The sequence below is a fragment of the Gambusia affinis genome, linkage group LG09 (genome assembly GCF_019740435.1).
Source record: "Gambusia affinis linkage group LG09, SWU_Gaff_1.0, whole genome shotgun sequence".
Classification (NCBI taxonomy): domain Eukaryota; kingdom Metazoa; phylum Chordata; class Actinopteri; order Cyprinodontiformes; family Poeciliidae; genus Gambusia; species Gambusia affinis.
In genome coordinates, this window is record NC_057876.1 from 9,630,820 (window position 1) to 9,650,464 (window position 19,645).

A 19,645-nucleotide genomic window follows, 5' to 3' on the forward strand; every position below is an offset into this window, starting at 1 on the left:
TCTGTCAGTTGACGCTTGTCAGGCAACATTTCTTGAATGTGTCCCTTTGATCTCAGGTTGGTAGTTTCTGGGCCTTCTGATCGGCTTTTCTGTCGCGTAGATTGGTGGAATCGTTTTTCTCAGCAGTAAGGAAGAATAATGCATTAAACTCACAATAAGAAGCTCTGTGCTTCGGCAACTTGACTCTTCTTGCTTTTCACAGTTGTTCAGCCTTGTTTTCATTAGCTCCTGTTGTGCAGGACAGATGAACCATCAACAGCCAAATCAATTAACAAAAAGACTATTTAGGGAGTAGAAACAAATTCCTTCAGTCATTAAAGTAAAACGTAATGCAGCAGTTATGCATGTTCCAAAGTTTTGAACTTTCTTTTTACATGTAGAGTCCATTTATACTTTGAGAATGTGTTTAGATGTGATCTTCCACTGCTTTAAAACCAGAGATTGTTCACCTCTGTGTTGCCACATTGAAGTAACATGCATATTAATCCACATCATAATGAATACTAGATCTTAAATAGAGAACTGATAAACGTATGGTCGATAACTTGACCTGGAAGATTTTATTTTTAATTTACTGAAGTATTTAAATGTTGTTTTTGTTGTTGTTAACCTTGTTAATTTTAAGTCAATGATGCATGACAAAATCTATGCTTTAACCTTTTAGACACTTCCCCCCCAACTTAAAAAAATATGTTGTTGAAATCTCAGTAAGCATGAGAAAATTTCATGCTTACTGTTGAGGTTTAGGTTTTAAATATCTGAATATTGTAATTTTTTTCACTCCCCTTAAAGTTTAGAAAAACTGATGTGAATAAGTCTGAATGCTCGTATTTTCATCCAGGGAATTCTAACTTCAACATTTTATAGCCTAAAATAAAAAGTTTGAATAAGTTTTAAGTGAAGGCAAAAGGCTTATAAATGGAATAAGTTCTCACTCGTGTACCTGCGGAGTCTTTACTGTTTTAGAGCCTTCTGTTTTCATCTCATAACTCTTAATCTGCCTTTAGGAGAACTTTCATGTTGAGGAAGTCTTTGATATTAAATGAGCGGTATTTGCAAAAGAGTACTTGATTTGCCCATTGAATCATTAAGCAAGAAACTAAACTCCAAAGTATGTGGATTCCTCCTGCTGTTTTTTTAGGATGGTGCAATAGTTACATTTGCTTTATTTTATTTATTTTTTTCTTCAGGGGCTTATATAAAGAAACAGAACAAAAAAAACATTGCTCTGTGTAGACAGCTCACCTCTTTATCATAAAGCGTTCTCACACAGATACAATTTTACACCCACACTAAGACCTGCTGGCTGTAGTTGTTTCCAGTTCACCTGGGAACAACTCCATGTCTGGGAGCTGTAGTTGAGCCGCAGCTCAAACATACTGCGAAGAATAATTGGATCACAGACGGAGAAGAACCATATATCTTTGGGAAACAAACGTGGGCTGGTTAATTCATTATCAGATGGTTGGTGAATGCAGTATTCACCAAAACATTAGACACATTCAAACTTGGTTACAATAGAGCAGACTGTTATATGATTGCTAACAAATTTCTATAGGAATGAATGGACTTTTGTCCTAATTTACACCCCAAAATTGAAATGAAGTTCAAGGATGGAAAATTAGGGTTTTGTAAAAAGATGTGGCGTACTAATTAAAGAAAAAAAACGTCTTTCTTGCGTAACTGATATTATTCAAATTAATTTGTAGTGCAAATCTTTTAGCTTCCTGCATGGATTAGACTGACGGTTTCACCTGGGCATTTTGAGACACTCTTGAACGTGCAAGTTTCACCTTCACTAAACTCCCATAACTGGTTTGCGTTAAATTGATTAGAGCTGTTGCTGGTCTTTTCTATAGCTTTTGTGAGTCAGTGCTTAAAATAACAGCAGTATTGCACGATACAATATGAATCTACATAAAAATATATGCCTCAATGTATGAAGACAAATTGATTTGATGTGTTTAAAATGTCTTTTACAATGTCACTGGTAAAATGTATACTACTTGAGTAATTTTAAGAAGACAATTACATCCTTGTTGGCCATCGGTCAGCATCCAGTTATTTAAAAACTCTTAGCCAACTCTAAAGCAGTAGTTCAAATAATTTGGGGGTGCCTTCTGGCCATGGAACACATATATATATATAGATGTATATCTATATATATGTATGTATTTATTTTTTTGCTTTTTTTTCATGTAACCATGAGCTACTTCAACTTGATAAAATCAATATGATTTATTAAGTATCAAAAGGTTAATATGTAGATGGATGGCTGAGCACAGAGACATAAAGATTGATAGATAATCACTGTCATTGGCCATTACTGCAATATTAATTTCTATATATATTTCTATATTAAGATATAACAATGTACATTAATGCTAAAATTGTGTAATGGATTGACTTGGAAAAAAAAGACCAAAACCAAGATGTCAGCGTACATCAGTTTGCAAACGATTTGCAAACAATTGTAACCATTTTATTTAAAAAATATATGTTTTGAAGGGACAATGTTTTTTTGTTTTTTTTTTCAGTTTGGCACATCTTATCCACTATACAGATATGAAATTTTACATATTACAATACAAAAGGAAAATGGGAAGAGAAAAGCATTCAGTTTTGCACAAAGAGTTTCGAAATGAGTAGGAATTCTTTTATTTAGTTATTTATTTCCATTTCAGCATTTTTCAGCAGGGAGAGAAGAACTAGAGGGTGACAAGAGGAAACAAAACAGTTTACAAAGAGCCAAAGTGCAAAGGGATGCATAATCCTACAAATTTTGTGGATTTTCAGTCACTTGGTACAACTGTAGTTTTAAAACAGTAAAATGTCAATATCATGATTGCCATAACTCATAGAATTTAATTTACTTTTTTATCCATCAGAAAATGGGGTCTTGTAACTTTTACTGAATGAAACTGAGAAATATTCCACTGAAAGTTGGACTTTTGAACATGCAAGGTCCGAAGGGCAGCAGTAAAAGCAGTGCGAAGCTGGAAGAGAAACTTGAAATTAGAAAGGGAATTACTTGGCTTTGGAAAAAATGGTTTTAACTAAAAGTGTAAAAAGTTTTTGGTTTACTTACACAGTTTGTGTTTGATGGCATGAGAATTGTTAGAGACGCACTTATACAAATGTGTTCACGTAAAAGCCTGAAGCCAAATTTCCATAACCTAGAAGACAAACCCACAAATAAGACCTTCTGCCTCTGCCCAAATAGAAAAATGCTCTCATTCTTGTCATATGGTACATCTTCCTTAAAGGTGCTGTGAATTGGAGCAATGCCTCATTGCGGAGTGATATGAAACCAAAAGCTGCTGTGTTGTACGTTTAAAGCACAAGCAATTATAATGAATCCCATTTTATTAAGCTGTTTTAAACTGAAGTTATCTAACAATTTGTGCCCTCTTTTCATCCCGTCAATTCATCTCAATCCCACTTACTTTCACCCTGCCCCCACTCTTGAATCGAACATGAACTGTGAAGCTGCAGCAGCAGCTTCAGACTGATGCTAATGCACATCTTCTCTCTGCTGCATACAAATGTGTCCTCACCAAAGCCTGCTGTTTGCTTATCATTGGATCTCAATTTGCCTAGACTATTGAGCACAGTTTAGCTCAACACTTGTTAGTCCAAACAGGAGAACTGATATATTTGTTGAATGTGAATTCCTTTTTCAGACTGCAAGTTACAATTTTATTGATGCTGTTGTATAAAATAAGACAAGTGTAGGGGAGTTGTTGGTGTTATCTCACAAATGATGACAAAAAACTACATTTTACTGATGGAAGATCTAGATGTTGCTGGTTCACTGGTGTGGGACACAGAATATTAAGATTCTTTTTGCCTTGCCTTAATTGGCTCAATCTTGAACCCGTCAGTCTTGATTAGAGTGTAGCGCAAGAGGATGGGCTTCTGGGAGAGGTCTTTATTTTCAGCATAAAATGTTCTGGCATTTGCTCTGTTCATTGCCCTTTCACTTGCTACTCGCATATCACGAAAATCTAGAAATTGATTCTGTTATGCCAAATCAGCATATTGTACTTAATTAAATTAAGCCCCAAAAATATTATGGTCACAGTTTGTATGGCCTTTACAAAATGTGTAATCCATATACAAATAATTATATAAACAACTACAAACACTAAAGGTTTGTGGTTGTTTTTTTTTTTCCTTTAAAGATGGGTAATTTGGATATTAACTATAGCTGAACACGCTGTGGTGTGTCCCAAAGGTTAAGGATTTATTTCTAATAGCTGAATGTGATAGACAAAAGCCCAAATGCAGAACGCCTTCTGTTGGCTGCAAATCAGGATTTTTGAGCATATGCCTGACAAAACAGAAAATCATCCAATTAATATAATTGAACATTTTTTATTCTTTGTGTGGAGTTGCAGCTACAATTTATGAAAAAAACAAACAAACAAAAAAACAGCTTATCTGGTTTAAGGTTGTTGGTTAAATTGATATATCACTGATTTGGTGAATGTAATGTTTTTTCAGGTTTCTACTCTCAAACAATTGAGTATTAGTAAGAAACATCTTAATTTCAGTGCCTCTGATGAATTTGGGAAACAATATTTTAAATGCTTTTTATTTATTTTAAATTTTTTTTTTTTTACCTTTTGGAAAACAAAAAAACTAAATATTACAAAATTACATCCCTTCACTTTAGGTACTTTGTTAGCAAAGGGCTCTATGACCCTTTTAATTAAGCTGTGCTGCAAAATATAGACAATGTAGAGACAAATCTCACAGTTTACAATTTTCTTATTTAAAATGATTGCCCCTGGCTGATATGAACAACCTTTCTTTCATAGAAAAATAAAATTGTGACTATCTCCACATAGTTTCTTTACTGTCCAGTCTCTGTCTTTGTAGCATTCGATATTGATCATGTTTTCAAATGTCACTTGTAGAAATTAGGCTTTTTACAGAAACCAGAAACAAATTAAAGAAGCAAACCCTGTTTGTTCTGAAATGGTCAAATGACGAACCTTATGGTCTAGGAATAAATAGGAGTTCATACTTCACACTCTTTGTAAGGCAGTTGCTGACATTTGCACTGCCCGTAGCCGTTGATGATGACGAGAGCCCCTTCTTCATGGCTGGGCTCATACTCATTATAGGGTACCTGTGTGGCTAGGTCTGCCATTGGCTGTCGCTGCTGGGTCCTCATCTGTCTGCGGTTCTGAATAGCAGAACAGTGGCGTATCCTCCGCAGGGTGGGGGGGCAGCACTTTCGTGAGATATACACAACAAAAATTATGAAAAAAAAAGAAAAGAGAAGGGCCATAGTTCCAATGATGACCCTATGAGTCATGACAGTGTTGTCCATAGCTAAGAAATCATCTGTTACAGCTGCCTCTTCCAGTAAAGCAGTAGTTGCTTCAGCAGTGCTTGGTGTTTGTGTTGTGGTTGTGGTGGTTGTGAGTGTGGTAAAGCTCCCAAAATCCTCTGCATAGTCCTGTGTGGGGCTTGGCTGCATAATTCCAAACAAGGAGCTTGTGATCTCAGCAGCCGTAGTAGTGTCTGTGGTTGTACTGATGGTCTGAATGACTGGTGCTGAAAAATTCTGGCAAAGCTGGAATCCATAGACGGCGTCAAGTATCTCCTCCCCTTGGGCATATTCGGGACTATGGCAGACTATGGAATGTTCCCACCTTCCCTTGAAGGCGCTCAACCATGTGGCCAAAGAGCAAATCCTTTTGGTACATTCCCAAAGGTTGCTGGACAGTCCAATTGTACTCAAAGACTGCCACATATCCAAGACTTGGGGCTCCAAGCTGCTTAGTTTGTTGTTATCCAGTAGCAAAATTTTTAAATTTGGCAGCGTTTGAAACACGTCAGGTGTCAGGACACGGATTTCATTTCCTGTGAGGTCCAGCTTCTCTAAAGTGCTCCAGGTCCACTCCATGCCACACGTGACATTGTTGATCTTATTCCACTGGAGATAGAGAAACTGGAGGGCAACGAGACGAGGGAAATGGGCCAAGTTAATCTTGGTCAGCTGATTGTGCTCCAAGTGGAGTTCTTTGAGTTTAATGAGCCCAGCAAATCCATTCCGGGCAAGGCTCCGTAGACGGTTGCTGCTCAGGCCCAGATATTCCAGGTTACGGCAGTCCCAAAATGCTCGTACAGGTGTAGTGCGAAGTAAATTTGAGCGGAGGTGAAGTATCTGGAGCTTCCTAAGTCCATGAAACAGTTCTGGCTCCAATGATGTCATCTGATTGAATGAAAGGTCCAGGATCTGAAGGTTGATGAGGTGGATGAAGGTTGTGTTGGGCAACTTGGTGATACGATTGGAGCTCAGGTTGAGGTCCTTCAGTTTATAGAGGCCTTGAAAGGCATCCTCTTGTACTGTGGTGATCTGGTTGTGATCTAGATGTAGCCAGGTGAGCTGGCTGAAACCATAGAACTGATCGGGGGAGAGCTCAGTGATGCTGTTGTGGCGTAGCGACAACCCCAGGGCGCCCTTGTCCACACCATCTGGTGGTGCCTTAAGCTCCTGGGTGTCGCAGTAGAACTGCAGGTCCTCACAGCGGCATTTTTGAGGGCAGGTTGTGCATGATGCAGGAGACAGCAGACACGCTAGGAGCATACTGATCACACTCACAGCCACTGGTGCAGGTCCCACCAATGGCCACCTTGAATGGAAACCTGGGTCGGTTCAAAGAAAAGAAAATGAACTTTGGGGCGGGAAAGCTAATCTCTGCAGAGCACCTATTATTAATTCAGTTGAGAAATGGTGCCAATTTTCTCCATCTTTTCTTTCCGGAGCTTTAACAGGCAAGACATTTTACATATGCAACTTTACTAAATGCACACGAGCATGTTGCCCTCAATCATAGCTTTAAAAAGGACATAATATGATGAGGAATGTAGTTATCAATTACACGTGACCTGCTGTTGGTTTTCTTGCTTCTAAAATTAGGCTACCCTGCTCTTTTTTTTTTTTCTCCCCCTTTTTTGTGATGTAATAATTAAATGCGAATTTACTGTTTGGAATAAAAAAAAAAAAAGCTTTCTCCAAATTTCCACAGAAATATTTGAGAACAGCAAATTTTATTTTTCTAAGATGCATCTTCCTAACTTATGTCAGTGAAGAGCAGAAAATTGGAGGGTGGTGGGGTGGTATTGCAGTACACAAATGAAGCAGAAGAGCTTTTAGTTCTCAACCTCTTGCTCTTTACTTGTATTCCCTATTTATGACCAGAGCTGCCATATAAAAGACTAACTTACCCATTCTTTTGTGTACATCGGAGGCTGCATTCAACTGTCCTTTTCCAAAGACTCTTGGAGCAACGGGATGGAAGAAAAATCCAAAGGGAAAAAGCCCTTTTGAGTAAACACAAAAGGAATCGGCTTCTTTTGAAATAGAGCAATTCTGAACCCACCCGATTGAAACAAAATGTAAAATTCCATGTCCTAAGATGTTTATTCCTTGTGTTTTTGCCAGAGTCCCCTAAAATCCAAGCACAAAGAAGAAATAAATCTTTTCTCCTTCAACCCACAAATCCTTGATAGAAATAATATATTTATCAAGTTGATCAGTTGGATCCAGAGTGACTCCAGTCAGCAGCTCCCTCTTCTTCTTTTTCTTTTACCCTTTTGATTTCCTTCCTCTGCATTGATGATGTCTGTGACGTTTTACTTGAAAATCAAGTGTTTTTCTTTCATGGCTCTGGTCGTCCAAGCCTAACTTGTTGATGGCAGGCAGAGATCTTGCGTCTGACGCCGGCTCGGACTCGGCAGAGCCTCTGCAGAGCTGTGAGCGGAGCCCTCATCCGCTAGCTGAGACGCAGAGAGAGAAAAAAAAGCAGAGCGGGGAGTCGGGGATGTTATTCTGTGCTTTTTGTTGCAGCCACTCTCTGCTGCAGAGTGGTGGCAGCCTGGCGTCGATCATCACCGCTGTTTCTCTCTCTCCCTCGTTTTCTCTCTCCCACACACGAACAGCCTCTTACTCTGCTGCTCAGTCACTTGCTCCCTGCCTCATACACAGTTCTTGTGCACCTTAGTCTTCCTCCACCTCCCTCTTGCTTCCCCTTTCCCTCCCACTGGCTCGTCACCATCAGAATATTGATACCTTGAATGTGTTGCCGCAGCTTGCTGTTGAAATTAACCACAGCTGTAAATCTCAGCCTCTCCATGCTGTTGTTCTACTTGCAGCGAATATGTAGTAGAATAACTCCTGTGTAGTCAAAGTTTTGGGTGAAAGAGCATGACTGACAATGTACTGCATTGCCTCATATATAATGCATTCCCTTTTATTGCAGTCGTCATTTTCATATCTTGCCCTGTCCTTTTCTTCCACTCCTGCTATGTAATGCATGCACAGCTGCTGAGTGGAGTAACTAAAACTTGCTTTCTAAAGGTTACAGAAAAGGCTGAATGTTCTGTTGTTATGCACAGTCTGGGGCCAGGTCACGGGAAAACAATATGTAGGACTTTCCATATAGATTTGACATTAGCAGAGTAGTCTAAATGTGAATTTTCTTTGCAAGAACCTTTTCCAGTAAAGAGGGCTCTTTTCTGGGACCATTATTTCAGTAGTTTTGTCTCCATTTTAAGAACCAAGGCCAAATCAGATTACAAGGGTAGAAATTTACCCTAGAAACCAATCCAAGTGAGGAGGTTGTACTTCTTGGACTGACCCAGAGAAAAAGTGGAATGGGGCTGCACCTTTTTCCTGGGTAAAAATGTCAAGCTTTTACCTTACTTTATCCCTTGAGTACGTATTTTCGGTCAATGTTTGTATTATGCAACAGGAGAAACTGGTATTTTTCCATTTAAACCAAGTCACTTATGTTGAATATTGGTGTTTTACAGGGCTGGAATTGAAATGTGCTTATACAGTTATCTAATCTTGACGGAAACATTCATGAAATAAATGAAGCATGGACATTTGCTTTGAGCTGAAGGAGCAAAGAGTAAACACTCTTGAACTGCATTAGCCATCTCTAGGGATTTATATCAGTAATGTTAGGAATGAAGACAGTTTAAGCTGTGTTTTCTGACACAGATTTCACATTTGACAAGTGGAGTAGTTAATGTTCATTTAGTGCAAATTTTTCAGGTCGCTAAAAAAATCTGAGAAAATGTCTTTTTTTTTTAAGAGTAATTTTATTACTGTTGTAGTGTATAACCACTGTAAATGGTTAAAAAAAAATCATGTAGTTGTTTCACATCTCTCTCATACACTTCCATAGCAGCCACGCTGCTGCAGCTGGTTTGACCCTCCCAGCAGCAGTGAGTGTAATTTACATTTACAACTTAGACAAGAAACAAAGGGTAGAATTAAAAAGCTAACATTTTAGTAAAAATGTTGCACGATTTATTTTTATTCAATCTTTGTGTTGACTAATTTGTTCCATTAGTTCTCATATCTTGAAACTAAACGCCAGTCTGGCTGTGACTTTCTGGGTCACTTGCCTACATTTCCCACTAACATAGGTTCCCTTGCCAGGTGAAAGGTGAGTATGTGAGGAAAACCGTAGACATTTTGGGGTTATTCATCTTTTTTTGACGTTGGAGAAGAATTGTACAAGGGAAAATTATGATAAAGTCCCTTGAGACTTAAGATGTTGTTCAATAAAACTAAGTTGTCTAGCTCGAATCATTTGATATGTTTTTGTTGGAGAGAGTATGACTAGCTGGAGTGTTATAAAAGATGTGGAGAAGAAACTGCTGCTATAATAAGTGCCGGGAGATCTCTGGACCCTCTGGCAGAAATATGAAATATAGGCTAGACACGGATGGAACAGGATTGAAATGGTAGGTGTAAAGGAGGCTAAACCTCTTTGCAGCACTGCATCCAGAGAACACAAAATCATGGAGGATTTGTGCTCTTGGCTCTCTCTGGTTCCCAACTATCTGCATAACTCCCAGCCCAATAGGCAGCGGGGAGAGAGAGGAGGTCAGTCCCACCACTATCCATGGTGTTAGTTGCACTTGATTTCAGCAATATAAGGGGGATAAAATGCCTAGAGCTTCACTAGTTGTTTGCCTTTTCCTCTGCAGGCTTTTTTATAATGTTTTTCAGAATGGGTGCATCTCATGCTCAGCTCCTCTGTCTCCCTCCATCTCTCCATGTTTCTTGAAAGTTTTACATTTTGAGGTTATGCTTGAGCGAGTTGTAGAATGTGACTGAGCATTTCTTTGCTCTCAATGGGGAGCTGAGGTTAGGACCGACTGCTGTGCAGCACTTTGTGGTGTGACTACTGCCTATAATGTTTAAATGTTACTGTACATAATTTACACAGCTAACCAGCTGCACTTGTTACTTTTTTATTCAACATACATGCCCTTTTGACAGCTGAAGAGCTGCACATGCAGGGCAAACTGGGGATGTTTTTAGAGTATTTACAGCAGTGCTTGTATTTTTTTTTTTAAATCAAATGTGAGATCAAACGATAACCATCTTCATACAAGTTTAGATGCATCTAAATTCATGATTTTTCCTTGTCCTAGTTGTGATTTTCTTTCTTTTTTTGAAGTACTTTTCCCATCTCAAAAAATAAGATGTGAAAACCCAGGGCTCGACCTGCAATGTTTCACAGGAAGAGCACATTATTTTCAAAGTGTTGCCATGATTGCAATGCTGCAAAGCTTTCCAAAACATTGTTGTATTATGCCTCAGCTGAGAAATGGTGACTCTCAATCCACATCTTTCCATGTCCTTTTAAACCAATGCGCAGCTTCCCTTTAATTGGATGCAAGGTCCGGTCTGAAAGGGGCCACTTTGGTGTCACTCCGTAACAATTTGCTGCAGCAACCTTAGTAACTGTGAAGCCAGTAACATTTACATACCAATTACAACAAGGAGCAAGCCTGAACCGTGGAATGTGAACATGTAATCACATTACACTACAACAGTCACAATCTGGCTGATTGCATTAATACACAAATAAATAATTACAGCAGGTGGCCGCAGGTTAAATGAAAGAAGAACTATTTCCTTGGCTGATTGCTGTTAGTATTATCCTTCATATTCAACTGAATTACTTTATTAAAAAGCTTGCTCTCTGTGTGAAGATCTGGCATTTTCCTAACAGTTTATTGGCTATTGTGGTGGTTTTTGCTGCAGGGGGACATTTCTGTGTAAGTTACATAAAATAAAGAACACTAACTTTGATCAGAGTAGGAATACCTCTTCATTCTGAACCACATTTTTTTTTAATATATGTTTATTGAACGGCGAAGGGAAGAATTCACCAGTTGATTTATGCAGAGTATGTTTGTTGCAAGTAAAGAATATGCCACATCTTTTATCTGTCAAAAGAAAGTTACAAAAGTCAATAGAAGCAGGGATTTCTTCTTCCAAAACTATTTATTATACATGTAATGCGTCCTATAAAAGAAACTCTCCCTGTTTATTTTTGTCAACCTGTGTCTTTGAACACGATGTGCAAGATCCATCACAACACATCAGTTTAATTAAATCCTTGAGTGTTTTAACATCCGTCTAGTACATGTCCCTTACAAAATGGATCCGTGGTTAACACTGAATTCTAATGCTCAGCATTTTCTTCTTTTATGTTTCAGGCAGGAAGAAAAGACAAGAGCGATGCTCTGAACACAGCCATCGACAGGATGACAAAAAAGACCAGAGATCTTCGCCGACAGGTATGTTGTTGCAAGCTTTTGTCTCTTCAGCTCTCATAAAACCTTTTTCTTTTTGTGCTCAATGAACTGTTCAGGTCAAAAGAAATTGTCATCAAATATCTTAGGTTTGGTTTTTAAGATATTTCAAAAAATAAAATGTACAAATGTAATATTAAGTTAAGTTTTTTTCAAACTGATTTTTTATTTTTTTTATTTTTTTTTTTCCAGCTACAAGATGTTTTCTCTGTAACTAGGATATTAGGATTCATGTAGAAATATGCAGGTGACATTGTTTGTAATGCCTTTGTTGTGTTTTTTTGTTGATTTCCAGCTGCGTAAAGCCGTGATGGACCACGTCTCTGACTCTTTCCTGGAGACTAATGTTCCCCTTCTCGTCCTGATTGAAGCTGCCAAGAATGGCAACGAGAAGGAAGTGAAGGAATACGCTCAGGTGTTCCGTGAGCACGCCAACAAGTTAATTGAGGTAATTAAAAATGTTTACCTTAGTATATATTTGATTTTCGTTAACATTTTTGATTTATAGCAGAATTGAAGAATCCACTTGCAAATGTGATATTGCATAATGGAAACAATAGTTTCTCTTTACTGGGTTGAGATGTTGTCACTGTGAAGGGGACATTCTGTTCTCCCTATACTTTACTATCAGATTACATAATAATCAAAGAGTAATCAGCTGTAATCTGTATATCTGCTGTACTCCAATTCAAAGTTAACAAAAATCAGTGATGTGAAATATTGTTAAGATTTATTTCTTTATGGAAACCTCTGAATGCTCACTGGTAGCATTCAGAGGTAGCACATACAACCATAGCTTACAGGGGTGGTGAAATGGATTTATCAGTTTATATCTGTCAGTAAACGCTAATTAGTGGTAATTACCTTTAATGTGAGTGCTGTTGTTACAGCTGATGCAAAACAGATCAGAGTTGCCAGGGGATCCTGATGCTGATCATTACTCCTTTCATCAGACCTAGAATGTCTAGACACTGGCTAGATATCTATTAATTTAAACTTGTGCTCATGGGTCACAGGCAGCACATGCAAACTTGTAATTAACTGCTTCTGCGTAGCAAATTTAAACAAGTCATTCCAGTTGAAACACAGTTTATGCATTAGCTTTCATTTATGTTGACGTCCATCTTTAGAAAGGTTGCACAGAGATACTGCTTGGCTTCAACAGCTGTCATTCCCTGAAAACTGGATATTTAATGCATTTTTTTCAGATCTCATTTTGAAATCTTTTAATACTTCTGTTGGAGAAAGAGTTGCTAACTTTTAAGTAACTCATCCCCTTGAATGACTGGTTGTAAGTACTGGCTAAATCACTAAATTCAGTCAAGGCAAGGCAGTGTTCTCATTCGCCAGGGGAACCCGCTGAAGCATTGGAGGGAAAACGGGACCGCACTGGGGTGTAAACCCTTAAGTAGCTCCTAAAGGCCTGAGTGTCACGAGCTTGACATTGGAGAACTTTTTAATGCTTGTTCTACTTCTGCAGGCTCATTGAAACAGACAATCAGTGTGTAGGTTTAGTACTGTGATGCTGTATAAACAAAGTTAACTTTTTTTTTTTTTATTTGGGTGAAAATAGATGCTATTCAGTCTTTCAGTTAAATGGGGCATTGGCATTTCTATATAGTATGCATCAAAATATTCAAGATCTGAACAATGAATCCGAGGAATAGGATCAAAAATCCTACCATACAGCTGGGCTCCCATGTAATCATAAAAGCTTTGTCTATTACCTTAGTCTGTTGTCTTAATGTTGCTTCTAAAGTTGAACATAATTGATATTTTGAATTTTCACAAGACTAATCAAAGAAGAAAAGGAATACAATAAGACTTATCCAGTTTCTACAGGTCTTACTAAACCTGTATTACAGCCTCGATTATTAGCATGACAGTTAGCATGACTAATTGTGAACAATATTGTTTCGGTTCAGAAGTCAATGTATTAAGTTTATCCATGCATATACCCAAAAGGCTTTTTTCAGTGTTTCAAGGTTAATCTTTATGTTCAGTTTCTGTTTAACATTTTGGATATTTTAGTAACTTGAAATGGATTTTAGCACAAACTAATTTGTGGCCAAACCAGAAGTCATAAACTTGTTTTAATCTGACTACCTTTTGAGTACATGTGATTTGATATCTACCTGCTGCCAAAAGAAGTCATTGAATCCTGCTAAAATTTGTTTTGTTTTCTCTGATTCACAAAGTGTGCCTTCCAATGTGGTTGTTTATTAAATGTCAAACTAATTGGCGTTGACTAGTGGTCCTCATAGAAACCTACTAATCAAAAGCTTTTGGGCACTTGCTTATTTAGAGCCAGGTGGGTCATGTTCTTATCCATACAACACATCACTGAAACAAATACCCAGTACTCAAACTATTTCAACAAAAACCTTTGAGTAATTGAAGTTAGTGTTATCTTGAAATAGTTGGAAGTTGCAGTCAATACTCTGGTCAGCAAGGTTTATCACAATTAACCTAACCTGGAGTTTTTTTGTTTGTTTTTGTTTTTAATCTTTATAGTAGTATGCTTGGTTCTTCACCATCCAGGGAAGATATATGCAATAAATGCAAAACCCACTGTTTATTTCTTGGACTAACCAGAACTGGGGTCTGTTTTTATGAATAGTGCAACTGCAGGCTGCCCAAGGGAAAGTGGCTTGTTAGTTCACACATTGTACAGCTGCATTATGAGTGACCCATATTCAGAGAATGAAGGAAAAAAAAACAAATGTATTCATTTTACAACGCCCCAAGCTTTCTGGATCTCTGGCAAGCCATCATAACAAAGCAATTAAGTTACATAGAGGGTTACTTTCAACTAAACCTTTTTGTATACATCTATTCGCTTGTATCCAATGAGCGCAAGAGCAAAAAAAAAAAAAAGGTAAAAACATAGAAGGATCTAAAGTGTTGCCATGGACCAGAACTAGAATAGTGTGGTATATCTCCCAGTGGAAATTGCTTTACTCTACAAACCCGTTAATAAATTTCTGAATTTCTGTTTGGGTGCTTTTCCAGCAGCTCTGTTGGTAAAAGTTTATCAAAGGATAAATAAACGGCTCAGGCATAATAAAGAATAAATACATGTCTTGTACAGAGCCATTTTTTCATTTTCTAACCAATTTTCCACCTCTAGTTGAGGTTAGAGGATTCACCTTGTGGTCTCTGCATGTCTTTCAATGTTTCTGTAGAGTACGTTGCTATCAATGTTTCAGTACTTCAGCAATGCAGCTGAATAAGCACTTCACATCAGAAAGATTGCTCAAGACATTTAAGGCGAGGAAACGGAAGATATTTTGCCATCTAATTGAGTTTACCACTTCTGTAGCCACAGTTATTCTGCTGCCAAAATCACACATTTTTTTCTTCCACAAAATTGGAAATTCTTTACGGTAATTTGACTACTAAGTAACTACCTGCCACAATACTGTTCATCCTTTCAGTTATTTTAATGCAGCTTTAGATTTGTATCACTTCTTAAAGTTGTATCTAATCAAAAAGTTTTTGATTTAGAAGTGATTTTTGTATTTCTCTCACAAACCTGATTGTTTTTTTTTGGTCCTCCATTTGAGTGACCCTGATGAGAACAAGGAAATTGACTGAAAATAATTCCAGCTTTGGTGCAGTCATGATTTGTTTGTTTTTTTTGCATTTGAAAGTGATTATGTTTCAGCACATTTTCTGTCCATTGGATAATCCCATTTTGGCACAGTTCCTCATATCCCAGGCATTCTGTTTCAGCATTGTTGCCAGCACACCCCAACCAACAAATGGGAATCTTAAACTCCCTGACCTAAATTCAAATAAATATGCATAGATATGTAGTTCTCCCTCAGAGGATGCTAGTTTTATTAAATATAATTGAAAGGAAGCTTCATTTTGTGGGTCCGGAATGGGAATATTTCCTCTGTATGTGTAAATGTTGACAGGTAGAGACGAGGTTCGTTCAGCTTTGCTCTGCAGTTCTCATGCTGCTGCCGAGTTCTTTTCAAAGTGTGGACTGTTTGCCTCTCCAGGAGGGTGATGGCAATCTGGCTGCCTGTTTGTTTAGTCACTCAGTATAACTATATCCTTGAGTAATCAGCTACTACTTTGATTTGCATTAAGTGAAATGTTCTACTGTTTTTTTTTTTTTTAGAGGAATAGCGGCCTTATCTATCCAATCAACAATGTAGCTTTTGTCGTTCTACTTTTCCAGTTGCCCTCTCTGTCATCACACTGTATCGTTTTAGCAGCTTTATGAATTAATCTGCAACATTGAGCTTGTATTCCTCAGGGATTAGTTGCTTGGCAGAGCCGTTCTACTTCTGATCAATAAGAATAAAGCGAGCTAAAATACAAATTTTTAGTTTAATTATGCATCTGTGTTCCTTTTCCCCCTCCTTTATAATGTTTCTATGCCAGTGGCTGTTTTCTGCTTAAAAATAGATTTATTTGTGCTCTCTATTTAGGTGGCCAACCTGGCATGCTCCATTTCCAACAATGAAGAGGGAGTGAAGCTGGTCCGCATGGCAGCCTCTCAACTAGAAGCTCTGTGCCCCCAGGTAACGAGGTGTTTTTTAGTTATCATTTATCCAGTGATTGTGCTCATCTCTTACAGCTTACGCCATTTGTCTTCGTGCACTTGCATTGCATGTTTCAAATTAATATTTTTGAGGGCAGTATAAATATCTGATTTTCCATTTCTGTATTCAGTTTGATGGAAATGATGGGTACATTGATTATTATAAGTGTGATGTATGAGGTTCTCACAGAAGGATAACGTTGCTTAAAAATAAGCGTTTCTGTAGAAACATTTAATAAAATTTCTTAATCTTAGATATTTTAATTAAACTGAAATAATACATATTGCTGCTACATTATCAAGTTATAATTATGCTGCAATGTTTTTGTTTTTATAGCCTTAAGTGGAAATATAGAATTAGCATTCTCTCACTTCTGTAGTAGCTCAAGTGACTTTAGCACAAACTTATTGCTCATTGTAAAATACAAGGCTAACAAGTTGTTAGTTGGTTAGTTGAGCTATCTGCTGTTGGCTGTTTTACAGACATGCCCATTCATAGCTTGTCTAAAATGTTACCTTTATAAGAGTGAGTTTTTACCCCATGACTGTCTATTTGAGCAGCTGAGAGTGTAGCAACATGGGAGAGAGGGGCAGCCCTTCATTATTTTACTCTCCATACAGCTGAAGAAAGTACATCACTCTTTTCCCCTCCCTAGCATTTCACTAAAAATAATTTATATCTATTATATCCCAAAATAACTGGGCCACTTCTTGAGTCTGAATTTGATTGTTTTTATCCCATAAGATTCTCATTCCTTTGATTAGCGTTTGTCCTTCAAAAATACTTGAATCTGAAGATTGTAAATTTAACATATTATGTTAAAAGAAAAAACGGGATATATTTAAAAACTCATAGAATACATAAACACATTACTGTAAACAACACAAGCTTTTTTTTTTTCCGGCAACGTGACTTTTTTGTTTTTTCACATTGCCATGCTAATCACTGTTTCATTATTTATTCATATGAGACGTTTAACCTGTGTTCAGTCTAGTGCCACTGGACTTTTTGAGCTTAAATCCACAGACATACTGTCCCATCTTTCAAAACCTGCTGCTCATAGTTCAGTTCCCCTCTGTCCTTGAAACCCCTCATCATTCTGAGGGATGAATTTGCCTCTTGATAGAATCTGAACATTCAGGGGGGAGGGCTTTGTGCAATTAGCGTATGCTAATGTTGTGGCTGAGGGCTATAGTGTAATTGGGCTTTAATGGTTGTAATTTGGCGATTACAGGTGATTAATGCAGCACTAGCCCTGGCTGCCAAGCCCAACAGTAAGGTGGCCCAAGACAATATGGACGTGTTCAAGGATCAGTGGGAAAAGCAGGTCCGTGTCCTCACTGACGCTGTTGATGACATAACATCGATTGACGACTTCCTGTCTGTGTCTGGTAAGTGATAATTTCAGTCATATCGACACAAAAGGGAAAAAAGCAGTTCTGAATGGTTTATAAAGGATTTTTATTAGAATATATGTGTATATTCTACTACAATAAAATAAAATGTACACCTCAGTTTGTATCGAAATTGGACATAATGAAGAATGCATCAGAAGATGTGTAAATATTTTGTTTTCTCTGGAAGACGTGAGCCCGATCTTATTGGGCTGAACCTGAAGCATCATTAGAACTACATCTAACATCGACATCTTGCACCGTCAGGGCACACAAATGGTTTGTCAGCTGTGCCCTGTGAGCGTTCTCATTAGGCACTAAGTGGAGTGATTTCACTCGCCTCGACCCAAGGACAGGCAGCAATTTACACAGTGGACATTTACATTTTACAGGCGTCTCATTGATAAGCAGTCAAAGAATTAGTCTTTTACCCTTTTCCATAAGCGTCATTATGCCGTTGTAATTTATCCAACTCACAATAAAACGTTTCATTTCTATCTTATCTCATCAATGCATATTTTTGAATCATTCCAATGCAGAGTATTAACATTGGAAGTAAAACATATTCTCACATATGAATGTTCTCAGAGAACCACATCCTGGAGGACGTGAATAAGTGTGTCATTGCCCTTCAAGAGAAGGATGTTGATGGTTTGGATCGTACAGCTGGGGCTATCCGAGGCCGGGCTGCCAGGGTTGTCCATGTTGTCACCTCTGAGATGGACAACTATGAACCCGGAGTCTACACAGAGAAGGTTCTGGAGGCTACCAAGCTCCTCACTAACTCAGGTATCACAGTAAAATAAAAAATATGTTGATGTCTTAAAGAAAGGTAACAAACTAGTATTTTAGCTATGCTTGCTTTTTATTTATTTCTTTTTTAAACTAATTCCTTTATTAACTTAATGAATACAAAAAAATATTAGATCTGAACAAATCTGTAGTTTCTGCTTAAATTTTGAAGAAATTTACCTCCCAAGTTAGATAGAGTTAAAGTGATGGAAAAGGTAAAATATCCCTTTAAGAGGGACATACATGATACAAAAATGTTAACTTTATTTTTTCAGTTGCTATCTTTCTGATGCTTTTCAGCTTCGATGCAGAGCTTCCTCAGACTACCTTTCACTTAATTTCAGTGTATTGCAAGATTAAATGCTATCTAGAACTGACTTTCAAACAAAAAATTTCTTATGTGGAAAGTGTATTCATTTTTCCCACTGCTCAGTCTTACCACATTGGGTAATTCATCCTGTGACTCACCATCTGTACAGCAGTTGCTATTCAGTTGTCAAAGAGAATTGAATAACTTAGCACAAGTTGGATCATAGAAGTAATTTTGTCCAAATAATGTGGTATATCGTTAGTCAGCCAGCATGTATCTGTTAGCTTCCATCACTAGCAAGCTAATGTGACAGAAAGATTTTTCGGTTGTCAGATTTGGAAATGGCTCGTCCAGCTTGAGGGTGGGCCCATTAACAGTCATAAAATGCAGACAGATTTTCTTCTGAGGACTTCAACTAAACCGAAACAAGGTGTTGAGCTTTTTATTCTCATTACGCTCGAGCCTTGTGTTCAAGTTGCATACATTGAGGTTACTTTTCATGATTTTTAAAATGCTTTCTCAGTACCGGGTGTTTTTCTTCCCTCTTTATAGAGATTAATTCATCCAATAACAATTGCAGTTGAATAGATGCGAGTGTTATATTTAAATAAGAACATGATTTTATTACCATATTTCATTTCATAACTATTTCCAGTCGACAGGCAGAAAGCTAAAGATGGATTACATCAGCATATTCCTAAAAAGAAAAAAAAATTGTTGCAGCAACAAAATTAATCAAGTTGGCATTTTATTTTGAGACAATTAAATGTTGCTGGCTTTAGACTTCTAACTTAATGTAAATTAATAAGATTTTCCTTTAAAGTTGAGAACACTGAAAATCTGATTCTTCTGTATACAGAAGCCTGCAGGCTGTAAGTGATTTGTAAGCTCAAAACAAAATCCTCTTTGTTGATGCTGCTGCGCTCCCCCCCCCCCCCCTCTACATT

The 19,645-nt window shown here is 37.6% G+C and overlaps 2 protein-coding genes across 4 annotated transcripts in view; one reads left to right on the forward strand and one right to left on the reverse strand.

Moving 5' to 3' along the window:
• The window catches only part of ctnna1 (catenin (cadherin-associated protein), alpha 1), a 71,965-nt gene that overhangs the window by 23,178 nt on the left and 29,142 nt on the right, over window positions 1–19,645 (forward strand). For all 3 annotated transcript variants that reach the window (XM_044126174.1, XM_044126176.1, XM_044126175.1), the window contains exons 8-12: window positions 11,548–11,628; window positions 11,939–12,091; window positions 16,089–16,181; window positions 17,437–17,593; window positions 18,185–18,385. In XM_044126174.1, coding sequence (XP_043982109.1) covers window positions 11,548–11,628; window positions 11,939–12,091; window positions 16,089–16,181; window positions 17,437–17,593; window positions 18,185–18,385 — 685 coding nt within the window. The remainder of the gene's footprint in view (window positions 1–11,547; window positions 11,629–11,938; window positions 12,092–16,088; window positions 16,182–17,436; window positions 17,594–18,184; window positions 18,386–19,645) is intronic.
• Window positions 2,434–7,999, reverse strand: lrrtm2 (leucine rich repeat transmembrane neuronal 2). The gene is made up of 2 exons (XM_044126177.1): window positions 7,246–7,999; window positions 2,434–6,663 (listed from the first exon to the last, which is right to left on the reverse strand). The coding sequence occupies exons 1-2, from the start codon at window positions 7,247–7,249 to the stop codon at window positions 5,027–5,029; spliced, it is 1,641 nt and encodes a 546-aa protein (XP_043982112.1). The 5' UTR covers window positions 7,250–7,999; the 3' UTR covers window positions 2,434–5,026.